The sequence below is a fragment of the Kryptolebias marmoratus genome, linkage group LG6 (assembly GCF_001649575.2).
Source record: "Kryptolebias marmoratus isolate JLee-2015 linkage group LG6, ASM164957v2, whole genome shotgun sequence".
Lineage (NCBI taxonomy): Eukaryota > Metazoa > Chordata > Actinopteri > Cyprinodontiformes > Rivulidae > Kryptolebias > Kryptolebias marmoratus.
The window spans coordinates 29,099,112-29,114,257 of NC_051435.1; the positions used below are offsets into that span (position 1 = coordinate 29,099,112).

The window sequence follows — 15,146 nt, forward strand, 5'->3', positions numbered from 1 at the left end:
AAAAGAAAAAAAATCTGTAATAGGTGAATACATTTTTCACAACCCTGTATAGTCATGATAAAAGTGATGTGTGCAATAAAAAATAAATTATTAAATAAATGATGGAAGCAAAGACTTTGCTGATGCCTCCTGGACGCCTCCCTGGTGAGGTGTTCCGGGCACGTCCCACCGAGAGGAGGCCCAGAGGAAGACCCAGGACACGCTGGAGGGACTATGTTTCTCGGCTGGCCTGGGAACGCCTTGGGATTCCCCCGGAGGAGCTGGCCCAAGTGGCTGGGGAGAGGGAAGTCTGGGTCTCCCTGCTTAGGCTGCTACCCCCGTGACCCGACCCCGGATAAGAGGAAGAAGATGGATGGATGAGCAAAGACTTTGATTCATCACCTGTAGCTCAAACATATATGTCTTGTAGCTTTTAGCCTTTACCAGTTTGCTTGAACCAACAAAAACAAAAGGTGTTTTTCTGGAGAAATAAAACAGCAGACTCAGGTTCTTACAGCATATACAAGAACATTATTATTGCAATCAATACGATTTATAATATTCTAACTTCTATGATGAAGTAGCACAGATATGCAGCCAGTCTCAAGGATTCAGGCTGACAAGCTGATAAGAAAGAAAGAAAAAAAAACCTTCAGAGTGACATGCAAACATTCACTTTATCTTCACTTAGTGTTCTTGTTGGCACCATCACAGCAGCATATTTCGAAAGTGAAAGTTTCACATTTCTTTTTGCTTTTGTCCAGATATCAGCAGCATGAGCTTCTACTGGCTTAACCTTTAGTATCCGCAACTGCCATTGGCTGAGCACAGAGCTCTAATTGGCTCTCAGTCTGTTTGGCACATCATCCAGTTGGCATCAGATTTTTAATGGCAATAATATGTACATGTACATGTGTAAATGTATGTGTTGTGTGATTATGTATTTTAGTGTGTATGGTAAATAATGTGTAATCAAGTCAGTGCTGTTGTTTTTGTGTTTATCCATCAAAAAAGGAAAGGAAATTCAAATCACACCTTTATATTTAAATGGATAAATTTAGTTCATGAAAACGTTCAAGTCATCTGACGCTCTAAAATGTTTTAAGGTGTTGTCAACATTTTGTCCTTAAAGCTTTTATATTTATTCCAGAAATAATGAAAATCTGGCCCAAATTTTTATGAGTTAGATTTTTTAAGTCGTTTTGTTTTCCGCCCCCCCTTGTTTTGTCAATTTGATGGGTGCACTTCCTGACTGCAGCAATGGTTTGTCAAATTTTCCGAAACAAATCAAAATGATCAGGTCAAAGTAATTTTTCATGCTGTTTCACCCTGGCCACACAGGAACATTTGTTTTCTAAACATTTTTTGTGTTGTTTTAAAAAGATTCTTGTAAATACAGTATTGTTTCTAAAAATGTCTTCATCCACACAGAAGCACGTACAACCCAAAATGCCCGGCCTGCATGTGGTGCTATAACGCTGCCACAAAAATATACCAGAAATGGTAAACAAGATGCAAACTGTTTCCTGTATACCAATAAACTGTATATATCTGTTCTGAATTATAGACCCTCCAGTTTGCTTTCAATAATATGTTAGAGCAGCGGAGCGATTCAGATTTAAAAAGAATAAAGTACTACCAATGAACAAGACTTGGTGTGCATTAAAGCACACAAAGTTTAGGAATAAAATACTTCCAACATTAGAATGACTGAAAAAGAAACATAAATTGATCAGTCTGTATGTTGCAATTTTTTTAGTAAAGTTTCAGGCATCCGCTAGGTACGAATCCCCCCTGGTAGAAAGAAAACTTAGGGCTGTGGGGTTTCGTTCCATCAGCTTAGGAAATTGTATGCATGGATTTGCAAGAACATTTGTTGTAGCACTTTACAATAAGGATATCTTCATACAGGGTTTAATAATGCTTTATACATAGGTTATTGAGGAGTTTTTAAACACTTCATAAAGCAATAATAAATCAGTTATAAGACAATGTTTACAGATTGAAGTAGGCTTTTTAACCAATGCATTATAACCGCTTGTTATTGATTTATTATGCAATTACAGTATTTAATAAAACCGTAATGTTAATTATTTATTTTCCATTTATAATCGTGCCCTTATTGTAAAGTTGTACCACATTTCAGCAAGTGTTGTGTTTTGTTTTGTTTTCAGTTTGAACAGATAAAAACACAACAATAAAAGTGAGATGAGGGTTCAGGGACTGTCTATAAATTATAAAATCAGCATTAAATATTAAAGTATTAAACATAATATTGAATAACATTATCTGTTTTTACCTAAATAACATCAGATATTTATGAATCAGACATTTATGTATCAACTTTTATTGTCCATTTAGGACTTAAATTAGAAACATGTCAGTCTGTATAAGTTTTAAAATATATATATTTGTGCAAATATATTGAAAGTTCCTAAACATTTGATTAATTTCAAACTATGACTTGTTTAGATGAAATCAAGTCTGTAGTGTATTTTTGTACCTTTCTGCTGGAGGTGATGTTTGTAGTTTTACAGTTCTGAGGACTTATTTAGTGACTTATTTAGTTCGTGATTCAGATGTAAACATTTGTTCAACAATTCAATGTTAATAAACCCAAACAACGATCTTTTGGTGAATGCGCACGCACAAATTAACTAAATTGAGGGAATTGATTGCACATTTGTGTGCATGACTTAAATAAGTGAGGAAACAGGATTCTTAAGACCTCACATTTATTTCAGCTCATGACTCATGGACTCCATAGTCCAAGAGTTTCTGCTGTTCAGTCAGAAAAGCTGTTGAAGTCTGTTTGATGCTTTCAGATGAGTCCTGGTTCACATCACCATCAGTCAAATTAAATCCAATTCAAAAGGACTTGGTTATTTATGAATTGTTTCTATTATTAACTATTACTCAGTCTGACTTGAATTTCCAGCCCCTGTGTGTGTGTGTGTGTGTGTGTGTTTACCTGCATCTCTGGAGTCATACACAATTACTTCGGGATTTCCAGGCAAACGGGAGGAAAACAATTAGGAACAGCAACATTATTTGTTATCACAATACTTGTTATTTTAGCTCATTTTTAGGACATCACTTTTTATTCATGGCACCTTTACACATTTTAAACAAGATTCTGCTTTTATCCCCACACCTCCTGATCACATCCCTGAATAATGTTGGTATTGCATGAGTGTTGTCCTTATTTTCTGTAAAGGAGTAACCACCATGGCACAAAATTTACAAAACAATTCACATTTTCTTTAAAAAAAAAACTGTCCAGTGTGCTTGATCGTTTCTCAGGGATTTATGTAGGACCAGTAGTCTTGCTCTCTGATGGTCACATTATTCACTTTAAAAGCTCACAGGGAATTTCTGAAGCTTGACAACCAAGTAGTAGAGTGACATGTGCCTAGTTTTGAGACTAGTTGTTAAAAGGTGAGCTCAGGAGTTTACAGAGCATTTTGAAATGAATAAACTGTAGAATGAAAATTCGGGCAGATCATCCGTCATGACTGGCGATTTACTATTACAAAAGAGGGCAAGTGTCCATGTCCACTTCACTTACAGCAGGGAAGGATGAAAGTGCCTTAATCAGGAAGGCACTGATTAAGATATGGTCATGACAGATCAGTCATACTGAGACTCATGGGTAATCCTGGGCGAAGGTAAGCCACTGGAACACGACCGTTCTCGCTGGTTGACCCGGTGATGGACAGACGAGCTTTGGATCGCATTGCATCTGTGAATTTCATCTATTGTGGGACAAAAGCAGTCATGTTAGCCATCAACATCTGTGGCTCCTCCACAACCACCCAGGTTAGTTACAGGGAAAGTTTTTTGAAACTATAAAAGCTGTTCATATATGTTTGTCTTGCTGCACCCCACAGGCCACTCTTTCAGCTCAACAAGACTAAAACAAAAAAGTCAAATAATTTGTTACCTAAAAAATATATTTATGATAAATAACACAAGATTTATATAAATCTTTTGTTTCTCCCTTTGGTAAATTATTGTGTCCAACTTGTTTTTGTGACATTTTATCTCCAGATTCTTTCTAAGCAATAAAACACAACCTCTACTTTGCCACAACAATAACAGGCTTCTCCATAAGCCTCTGATTATTCAACAATAGAAAGAAATACTGAAAAAATATTCATCACTTTTAAGACAATAATTTAAGCGTCCAAAGATAACTCAAAGTACAACCCCTGGCAAATATTATGATCTTCTCTCTCAAGAGTTAAAATTAACCAATGGAAAGACTGTCCTCCAAAAGACGGTCTTTCAATTTGTAAAATTTTGTATAAAAAATCAACAAATCACAAAATTATTAAGAAACAATAATGAAAAAAGGAAATATAATTGTTGTAGTCAGTCACAATTGCTTTTTTTAGATCAAGTAAAGAAAAGAAAAAACACTCAAACCGAAGAAATTAATTATGGAACTGTGTGTAAAAAAATAATTTTGTAGCATGTCTGTGATTTAAAGAGAAGAAAATAATAATAATAATAATAATAATAATACAGAATTGAGCAATTGAAAGTATATCCTCCAAGATGGGTGATTCCATTATTTTTGCCAGGGGTTGTATATTTTCCCAAAATTATTGGCTGCAACGAATGTATTTTCATATTTTAAAAGAATACTATACCATACCACTTTTATTTCTAAAGCACTTAAAAACAACATACCAGCTGACCAAAGTGCTGTACAAAACAAAATAAAAGAGAAAATAAATAAACAACAATAGCAGGAAAAAAGGAGCAACAGAAAATTATTTAATTAGAATTATCATTAGAATAACAATAAAGTTCAATCTGTGCAAAAAAAGGACAAACAGAAATACTAAGTCCCTTTATTAGTGAGTGCTGATGTCATTTTATCTCAGTAACTGGGGCTCTGAGTTTTATCTTCACTGATGCTGATTTTAAAGTGATTTTTCTGCTCGTAATATTCAAGTTATAAAAACCCAAACTTGAGTAGTTTACTGATTTTACTACTGGTTCAGTGTGTTATTATTCAACCTTTTCCTTGGATAAAGAGATAAACTCTGTCATCACTTCTATCCAAATCATACACCTTCTGAAGCAAAAGGAGTGGCCCCATTCTCCACACTACGCAGACAGTGGTTTGTCCATCTACTTGCCATGGAAATGAGGTTTGTATAACACAAAAATAAGTCTATTAGTTCCATCGACAACATTTTTAGGACTGGAAAAAAAAGTTAATTGTCCTCCCCCTGTCACTGCACTGCATCCCCCAGCTTGAACCACTGGTTTAAAACAATATTCAAGTTTCTTCATAGACCATAATAGATTGATGCTTTTCAACAACATTGTTTTCATTTGAACACACAGCCAAATTGTGTACATGGAAAGCATGCTCTACCACCGGTTTAGACTGGTTGTACAGTAATGGCCCTTATAAAAGGAGGTGACTTGTTTAGGTAAGGTCAGAATTCAATGTCCACGTATTGATATAGACAGTTTAAGGTAAGTTCAAACTCAGCAAAATCTTTCAAAACAAACAATACACAAAATCCATGAAAAACAAAAAAAGGATCCAAATGATGATTTTTTAACAAATATTAATAAAACTATTAAAATATAATGCATAAAAAAAGCATTTTAGAAAAAACATACCTTCATTTTTTTGGCTTCAGCACGACTCTTGTAGCAAAACTCTACCAGTGCTACCATCATGGCAAGACCCAGTCCTCCAACCAGGATGTAGAAGACTCCTGCTACGTTACTCAAAGATAGAGCACTGGTTTTCTCCTAGCAAACACACACACACACACGCACACCAACACAGATAAAAACATCCATCACCTACAGAAAGATATTAATGTGGTGTATCAGTCAACCCTGATTATAATTGTAAATAAATGATTGTGTTTTCTTTCTATTTGGCAGCAATGCAAAAGAAAACCTCACAGAAATCACTTTAAATAACTAGCTATAAAAGCTCCAGATTAAATTACAAATAGAATGAAAATTTTACTGCATACATTTGAAAATTCTTGAAATTTACACATTTGTCAGTGTGTAAGTCAGTGTGTAACTTTTGTGGCCTTCATATGTCATAATCCACAGTTGTACAAGTTCTACTGTCTCTTACGATGGCTTTTCACACTGTTTGCCTATTCAGAAGCATTATACAAAGTTTTAAAGAATTTTTCTTTCTAGTTAAATAATGTTACAATATTTTTTCCATGTTTCATGGAGATTGCCTGCAGCAGAGGTAGCCTCTGAGGCAAATCAATCTTTTTCATAACAACAATATGTGATAATATAGAAAAGAAGACATCTGAGTGATATTGGTTTCTCTTGTTTTTGAAAACATACACACACACACAAACACACGGTGAACCAGACAATTAAACAAACAAAGATGGTAAAAACATGTCCCAGTATGCACGTTTAAATAACTTGATAGAGACTTTTGTATCAGAACCATGGTGTTTTTCTTTAACAGCTCTCCTCTAACTGCGAAAAATATTTCAGTTCAATTAAGTTTCCCTTTATTACTACCAATTCACAACAAAAGTCATTTCAGCACCCTATGCAAAAGAAGCACAAATCTACTTTTACTCTTGATCTTGTTCTGACATACGAGTCATAGAGAGTGATCAGTTAAAAGCATTTCCTCACAATCCTGTCTTGTCTATTTTTCAGCAAGTTTAGAACGTCTGACTAAATGCCTACTACAGAACATTTTTAAACAGTGGATATGTATCACAGAACGCTGTAACTTTAAATATTTTCCTAACTTCCAAAAATTACATTTGAGCAAAAATGTATGTATTTAAAATAAATAAATAACTGGTTCTAGATAAGTGGACCATGAGTCCTGAATACATTTTATGACTGAAGAATCTGACCACCCAGCAGGCAATCAGATTATTTTGTTCATATGAGAGACTGCTAAAACCAAGTTTCACAGTTTGGAAACATTACCTATCTACCTCAACTGAATAACTCTGCAACCTGCCACCAAACAACCCAAGAAAATTAAGTGTTTTGCCATTGAGATTGTGCCTCTTTTCCTGTCATCTCTAATCAGATTACTCCATGGACTGTCATCCCCTTTATGTCTATCTCAAAAAGCCCTCCACAAATTGAATCAGACCGTGGACCCATTTTTTAACATTGTAGATGGGCAATCCAGCTTCATACAGCAAAGTAGCAGAAGAGCTCTTTTTACTGCTGGACATGCATGGTTCAAATGCCTCAGGAATGCAGAAATCTATGAGGAGAACAAAGAAATGTTTTGCCTGCAGTCTCAAACCTTCATGCCCATCACTTGAGAGACGAACATCTCTCTGATAGACTCTGCTAAGGAAGAGTCACCTTTTTAAGGGACACAGCTGGTGTTTTCAACATCTTCCTCTAGAGAGTGCTTGTCTAAGGCCCAGCCTCTATAGCTAACCACCTCATCCTGGTCCCAGTCACCACACAGCCAAGCTTCACATCTTGTATCCAGTAATTACACGCCCAGACTCAGCAGCCATAGTTGGCAGTACCTGGACACCACTTGGAGGCACCCAAACCAGAAACCAACACATCTCCACCATCTCCTGTCTGAGGAAATCCCGAATGACCCCTCTCATTCTGTGTTCATGATTCAAGAGGGCCCAGGGGATGCCTCTCAATCATATCTGTTCCTCAGTCTGAGGAGGTTCATATATGACACCTCTCATTCTGCACTTGATGTCGAGAGCCAGGGGGATGCCTCTCATTTTTCTTCCTGGTGCTGAATGGGTCCCAGAAGACACCTCTCTACCAGTTCTTGTTCTTGAGTCCAAGAGGGTCCCAAAAGATGCCTCTCATTACATGCCTGATGTTGAGAAGGTCATGGATGATGATGCCTCCCATGTCCTACCGATTATGAGATTTCTTGGTCAGTTCCTGGCTTTGAGGAGGTCCCACCAGCTGATGATGCCCGTCAGCCAGTTCTTGATTTTGAGAGAGTCCTGCTGGGCTGGATGTCACTGCCTTAAACTAGTTCCTTTCTTCATGGGTAGTACTAAAGGACAATGACATCTCTCACCCTCTTCCTGCCTTTGAGAGGGATCCTCCTGATACCTATCCTCCCAGTCTTGTTTTTGATATGGATTCAAACCCCACCAGATGTTGTCATTAGGATGGTCCAGACAGACGCCTCCCCTCCAGGTTAGACACTCGATGTTGAGGATGTCAGGCCCCTGGCAGTTTCTGTCTCAAAAAGGTTCCAGTTGTATGACCCGTTTGCAACTGACTGCATAACTTCTCAGACTCCAAAAGTCAAGGATTCATCAGTCTTTGTTTCTGTCTTTGAGGATCTCCTGTGAAGTGCTTCTTTGTTCCTCCATGCAACTGTCATTGAGAATCTTTGAGGGAGTGCCTCCTCATTCTTTTTCTTAAGGCCTGGCACTTAAACACGCCTCACCTGCCTGGACAATCGCTGGGCTGTCCACTCACACTGTCTTGCCTGCCCAGATGGGCCTTTGTCAACTCCTTGACGGTCAAGGCATTATGGCTGACCATCTGGAACCTGGTTCTGTTAAAGGTTTTTCCTGTAAAAAGAAAGTCCTTTCTACTGCGATCCCTTTGCTGGCTCAGGGTGGGGGACTGAACTGAAGTAAAGATAAGATACGTAAGACATCAGTGTTTGTTTCTTATAGGCATTTCAAAACCTACTAAATCTGACTGATAATTAGACTAATTTAGATTGTACATATCTGGATTTTCATCAGACCTGTTGCTTTATTGTATAGTGTCCTGAGATTACTTTTATTGTGAATTAGCACTATAACAACAAGCGATATGACGATGTCCCCAGTCGCTGAAGGTCTTGTATAATGAATGTTTTTATCCACCACCAAGTATACCTAACCCTAACCCTATAATTTGAACCATACTGATGGTGCTGAGAGGCGGCTGAATGTACAAACCCACCTGACTTACACTTTGTTTCTTTATTTTAAAAGACAGTATAAATCTATTATATAAATGATAAATGAAACAGTGATTTTGTTTAATCAGAGCCAAATAATTGTTTTTTTAGCAGGAAAAGGAGTTGAACACAAAATATAATTTTGTTCACTGAAACTATGATGTATGTTAAGCTGCTTTTTATCTGTTAAATTAGAGAAAATTCTATTTGAAGTGACAGCAGCATTCAAATACAAACTAGAAGAACATGGATTTCCTGCAAAATGCAATGTGAATGTTGAGTGTTGAGTGACTTCGCTGAAATTTGCTAAAGAAACTGAGTTGTTAAAGCTAAAACAGCAAAACAATAACTAAAAGCAAAATAGAGCAAAACACCAAAGGTATGCAAAAATTAAAACTTTAAAGCTAAGTTTAAAGTTTATAGCAGAATAATATCCAAATAATTTTTTAAAAATGAGAGAAATAACTTTTTTGCACGTTTTGGAAGCACACAGTTGGCTTTAAACATATGTAAGGTACTTCCTTTTACATAAAGAAATATTTTTTTTATAAAAGATGGACAATTAAATTTTTAAGCCCTTCTCTAAAACACTGAATGTTAATGTTCATCTGAAACTTATCTTGCTGTAATTTTGTTAAAATTTAACAATATTTGGTAAATTTGGGATATTTCCTTTGGAGCTTGTTAAAAACTTTAATCATCCACCACATAATTTGACATGTTTTTGGTTAAAAAAAACCAGTTATATTATAAAACATTGAATAAAAACGAAAAACAAAACAAAAAAACAACAACAACAACAACGATTGAATTTGAGAACAAAAATAAAATGAAATTAATTTCACAGGGCAAGTTTTGTGTTCTTGATTTTACTAGCAGCTGTAACTAAACTGTTCTGACAGTACAGTGCAAGCTTACCATGCAAGTTATTGCATAAATGCTGTGTTTGACCCACGAACAAAAAACTAACCTTATTGGTAGAGTCCTTGAAGCCACACTCTCCTTTATCGTACCACCACTTGTTTTTCATCTTGTCTAGGGTCCCTTGCTCATTCAGTTTCAATACGGCAAGGTTTACTGGCACTCTTCAATAGGAATAACATAAATAACATCATTATCAATGTTATCTTATGTTATTAAGAAGGCAACAGTTCTCATACTGTTCTCGCAACCAAGGAGGGGCCCATCAACAACTGGTATCATCAAAACCTTTTCAGCAATTAGTGACCCTACATTAAACCTTGAAATATTAGGTCACATGACCTGGAATCTAAATCTCTATATTCAGATCTTTCAGAGAAAATTATTTCTGGAATCAATTTTTTCAGTGTTTTTAGGGCTCCACCATTTAGCCCCTGAGACAGATGATGAGAGGCGCTGCAATGAAAAGCGGTTCTTTTTCAGCCGCAGTTCCCTGGTAGGCCAGAGCCATTGATACACAGAGTTTGAACAGGTCATACAAACCCTCTGTTAAAAGCTCTGATGTTGCTGCCATCTGGTTTGATGTCATTAAAGCCTAATTCAGACTTTATCGAGTAAATCTGCACCAAACCAGACCTCAACCAAACCTGGTACAATATATTAGCAGAAGAAGCAGAACAGAAAACATTGCTGCCTGTTAATAGTGCTTATAAGGAAGAGCCAAATGTTTCAGAATTTGAGGTTTTGTATATTTTTACATCACTGTTAAAAGCAACACCTTCACATTTATATATCTGCTAGCTTTTGTGGTTCCACGTGGCGTTGTAGCTGTACTGCTTCTTCTTCTTCTTTTTTTTTACATTTAACAGATTATTCCAGTTTTACCTTCACCTGTACCTACTTGGGGCGTGAGTGTGTGTATGTTGTTGTGATTTTGTGTGTTCATGTGTATGCGAGTGTGTGTATTAACCTTGCTCTCCCCTCCTCCGCTGCCGCACTCCCCCTTGTCATACCACCACTTGTTTTTCAGTTTGTCCAGCAGCCCCTGCTCGTTCAACTTTAACACCGCCAGGTTCACCGCGTTTCTACATAAACACAGTGGCTGTTAGCACTTCATTAAAGGAAATAGATAGATAAATAAGTAAGTGCATGTGTGTGTACTCATATCATATCACCTAAATTGTTGGGTTTTTTTCCTACAGATAATCAAAACAGCTAGAATGCTGATTTAACTTGATAAAGTAACAATAAAATTATTTATTCAGCTGCTCCATTGTCCCAATATTTTGTTTGACAGACTGCAGCATGCCTGTTGAAAATGTTGTTCTTAAGGAAAAACAAGAAACCTGCACTATAAAGATTTACAGATGTTTGTGTGAAGAGGTAGCTGTGAGCTTATTTTCACTCTCCCTCACCTTTGAGCTGGTGCTGTATGTTACTGGCATCAATTATTAGTCAAACAATGTTCAGCTGCTCTGGAGATGAAGTCTGTTCTGAAATGTGTTAAAACTGAGCTGTATCTCTTTTTGACTGACGAAAAAAGAGGAAAAAAATCTTGTAAAATATTTCACTAATCACAAACATGTGCATCCACAAGTTTGTAAAATTTGTAACTTTAAATCTCTTTATGCTGATCTTACTTAGACATCAGGCAGGTACATTAGAAGCCAATAAACATTTTTAGGTAGAAAACAATGTATTACTTAAAATCTGGCTATGTTTGGCCTAAAAGTGAAAGTTTTAAGTCTAAATCAGGTATCAGACATTAAATACATGTCTGCATTTAGCTGAGATTAATAATAAATGAAGGCCGAGTATTTCTTGAAGGAATGCCTAAGGCCTACAGGTCACAATCTTGAATTGGACCTAATTAGTTGTAAATGTACAGGCAGTGATTACTTTCTTATCGTTACATTAAAATCCGAAGATATTTTGCCTAAAATAAGACAGAGTTAACTTGATCAGTAAGCATGTGTTAGATCAGTTTCAGCTAACACCACACTAAATTTGAGCTCAATATCTGGAGGTTTCCATGATCATGAAGGAGCTCAGAATTCACAGTATCTGTTATCTCTGTCTGATCCTGACAGAGCAGAAGCTGTACAAATATTTTAGTCTTCCTAACAATAAAAATTTGAAAAATCATAGAACTCATGTAACTAAAACTTGCTCAAGATAAATATTTATTCTTTATTCCTTTTTGCATTTTTCTATTATGAGTACATGACATCATTTCATAGTTAAATACGTATATTTGTTTTATTCAATCTGCTTCACTTAACCTCTTTTTTTCATCCAGCGTCTGTGGTTGAAAAATGAATCTTCTACTGAACGCAGAAAGGTTTAGTGGTTAATTCTTCATTTTATTTTTATGTGCTTTTTACTTAAAAGTGTTTTTTTCTCTATTATTTTAGGTATATCTCTTTATTCTGATTTTCTTTAAGTAGGTGGTCAGTTTAAGGGTTAAATTTCTCTTCATCCACAGTAATTTAAAATATAAACTGAATTCTAAAATATAAACTTATATTTTAGGCCTGACAGTATTGTATTTCTCATCCTTTGACTACCCTTTTTATCATAAGTCACTTTTTTCATGATTCATTTCATCTGTAAACAGTTGCAGATATCCCATTTTGGAAATAAAGCCATCAAAAAACTATGGTACTGTGTCTGTAATTCTTGTTGGTTCAACCAAGCTGTGATCCCAGGTAGATTTCAATGCATAATCTTGAGCTAATGTATTATATTGATACTACCATAAAAGAATTAATACTTGTAGCCTGTTATGCCAGGGGTTCAGACTAAGATTATCATATGTTGATAAATAATATGCATAAACTCATACAATATTGAAAGCTGTCCCGATGTCAGAGTAGGTGCTATGAGCAATACTCAGCTACTACCACATCAAATTTTAGTTCATTATTTGAGATTTTGAGCCATTTTCATTCTTTCTAAGGTGAGTTAGTTGTGGAAACCATCTTAAATTGGGCTTGCTCCAAAAGGTAATCAGTTGTAAATGGGTAAGCTCTTTCACCTGCTCCCTTCTTCAGGGGTTGCCACGGCAAGCAAACTCGCATGAACGATTTGACAATTGTTTTACACCCTTCTTACTGCAACCTGGGCTCGAACCTGCAACCTTAGAATTACGAGACTGACCACCGAGCCACCGCAGTCTTAATCAGTTGTAAATGTACACTGTAATTAACTTTAGGAGCCAGCCAATTTAAAAAAAATTTAAACACAGATCTCATGTGATCAGTTAGTGCTCAGAGTATAAATTGGGTATTAGTCCCAGATAATATCACACCAAATTTTAGTTCAATAATTGTTGAATTGACTGAGTTATAGCCACTTTTCTGTTCACTAAGATTGCTTTGTGTTGCAGCCACCTTGAATTGGGTTGACTCCAAAGGTTAATCGGTTGTAGATGTTCATCCAATGGTTACTCTCTGAGTTTTGGTTCATGAGACATTTTGTTCACAGCACAGACAGAAAACATATATACACACACACACAATAGAAATATTTCCAAACAATAAATAATAATCATGATGCTAATATGCTCTTCCAGGAGTATCATGTCTGCTTTGTTTTTTTCTTGTAATGACCTGGGGATTTTTCCTAAATATATAAGAGGTTTCTGGGCCTCATCCATCAGTTTCAGTTTTGCTGTTGAGGAAAAAACAATCTCAACCACATCCACCCCTCTTCCTTCCTCATCCAGCAGGCCTGATCATGATGAGAACATGTTCTTTCAGCTTTGCATCCAGAAGGTGACTGAAAGATAGCTGAGCATGGTGCTGTATTTATTAGGTCATGGATAGTGTGGATTACTTGTTCAGCTGCATGGTGAGAGCGTTGTGGGTGAGATGAGGTCAGCTTAGGCACACTCTGGACCCTGATATACTGCCCCTGCAATGATCAACCACCCCAACCTTGCTATAGTAGTTTTATCCATGCTAAGAACCCTCCGCCTCACCTGCTTCCTTGCATAAAGGAGAGCTGTGGCTCAGGAGGAAGACATGACATCTGCAAATCGGAAGGTTGGAGGTTTAATCCTGGCTGTTCCTCACCACAGGCTTAAAGGCACTTTCACAAAACAACTCCACAAAATGGTTGCAAAGTCTTTATGCTCCCTCTGACCATTCACAAATGACTACTGGAGCTGGCCACATTCTGCATAAATGCCAAAAGAGGCATGGATCAGAAAGCTGCACTAACATGGGGCACAACACATGACGTGTGACAAATGTCTTACTCAAATCATTTTCTAAACATGATAAATTAACTCACTTTTGTATTTTTTTCTGTGGCTAACTAAACTTTTCAACTAATTGCAAAGTTGATGTGTATCATCATTGGCCCTCTCCTCTGTAAATATTGTTTGTTATTGTTTAGGATTTAAAATCCTGTGGCCAGGTGGTTGCACAGACCTAATGTAATCACTGCATCACATCATTGAGCCATAAAGCTGGCTTGCTATTTTACACGTTGACTGTTATGGCTCTGTTACTACCTCACTTGGTTGCACAAAGGAGAATCAGGGGTGGGTTGGTTTCAACCCCCATACCTGCTTCTGTCTATTCAGAAAACACTCCAAGATGGCCAGAAGATGTCTAAGTACTAGCCTGAGATGTTTTGTGAAAGTGTTTGGTGTCTTTGGGTAAGACACAAAACACCATGTCTTCCCTGACTCAGCATGTGTGGTGATTTGGCTTTTGCTGGGTTTTGTTTTGATTTTATTTTAGTTCTCTGGGTTGTATTTTGGGTTTTGTTTCTTATTTTTAGTTTTCTGGTTTTTGTTTTTCTTCTTGGTTCATTTGGGTTCTGTCTTCCTCATGTTTGTGCTTTTGTATTCACTCCTCCCCAGTCACCCTTTTGCTGTTTCCTGGCCACGCCCTTCTCCACCTGCCCATGATTGCTCCCATACACCTGAATCCACTTACCACAATTATCCTCTGCACTTTAAAACCTGGTCATTTCTCTCCATACCTCGCTGGTCCATTGTCTAAGGTTTGTTTGATGTCTACTGTTTGTTGTTTCGCTACTGGTTGTTTGTTTTCCGTCCCGCTTGTCCCCGTTCCTGTGCATGTTGGTTTTAGTTTGTTCTTTAGTTTGTTTTGCTGCCACATCAGCTCTTGTTTTGTTTTTTCTTTATTTAATAAATTATTCTGTTTAAGATGAGTCTGCACTCAGGGTTTGCTTCCTTCACCCCGCATCATGACAGCATGTGAGTGTGTGAATGTGACTTGTAGTGTCAAATCACTTTGAGAAGTCAAAAAGGCTAGAAAATTACTATTCA

General features: G+C 36.8%; 1 protein-coding gene across 5 annotated transcripts in view; it reads right to left on the minus strand.

The window, feature by feature from the left end:
* Positions 1-262: 262 nt before the first annotated feature.
* Positions 263-15,146, minus strand: part of LOC108246920 (glutamate receptor 2-like) — a 130,839-nt gene continuing 115,955 nt past the window's right edge. For 2 of the 5 annotated variants that reach the window (XM_037976082.1, XM_017434690.3), the window contains 3 exons: positions 10,812-10,926; positions 5,626-5,760; positions 263-3,734 (listed from right to left, as the gene is read on the minus strand). In XM_037976082.1, coding sequence (XP_037832010.1) covers positions 3,600-3,734; positions 5,626-5,760; positions 10,812-10,926 — 385 coding nt within the window. In that variant the 3' untranslated portion in view covers positions 263-3,599. Of the gene's footprint in view, positions 3,735-5,625; positions 5,761-9,889; positions 10,006-10,811; positions 10,927-15,146 lie in introns of those variants that run through there. The other 3 variants (XM_037976081.1, XR_005233289.1, XM_017434692.2) reach the window with 3 other exon arrangements.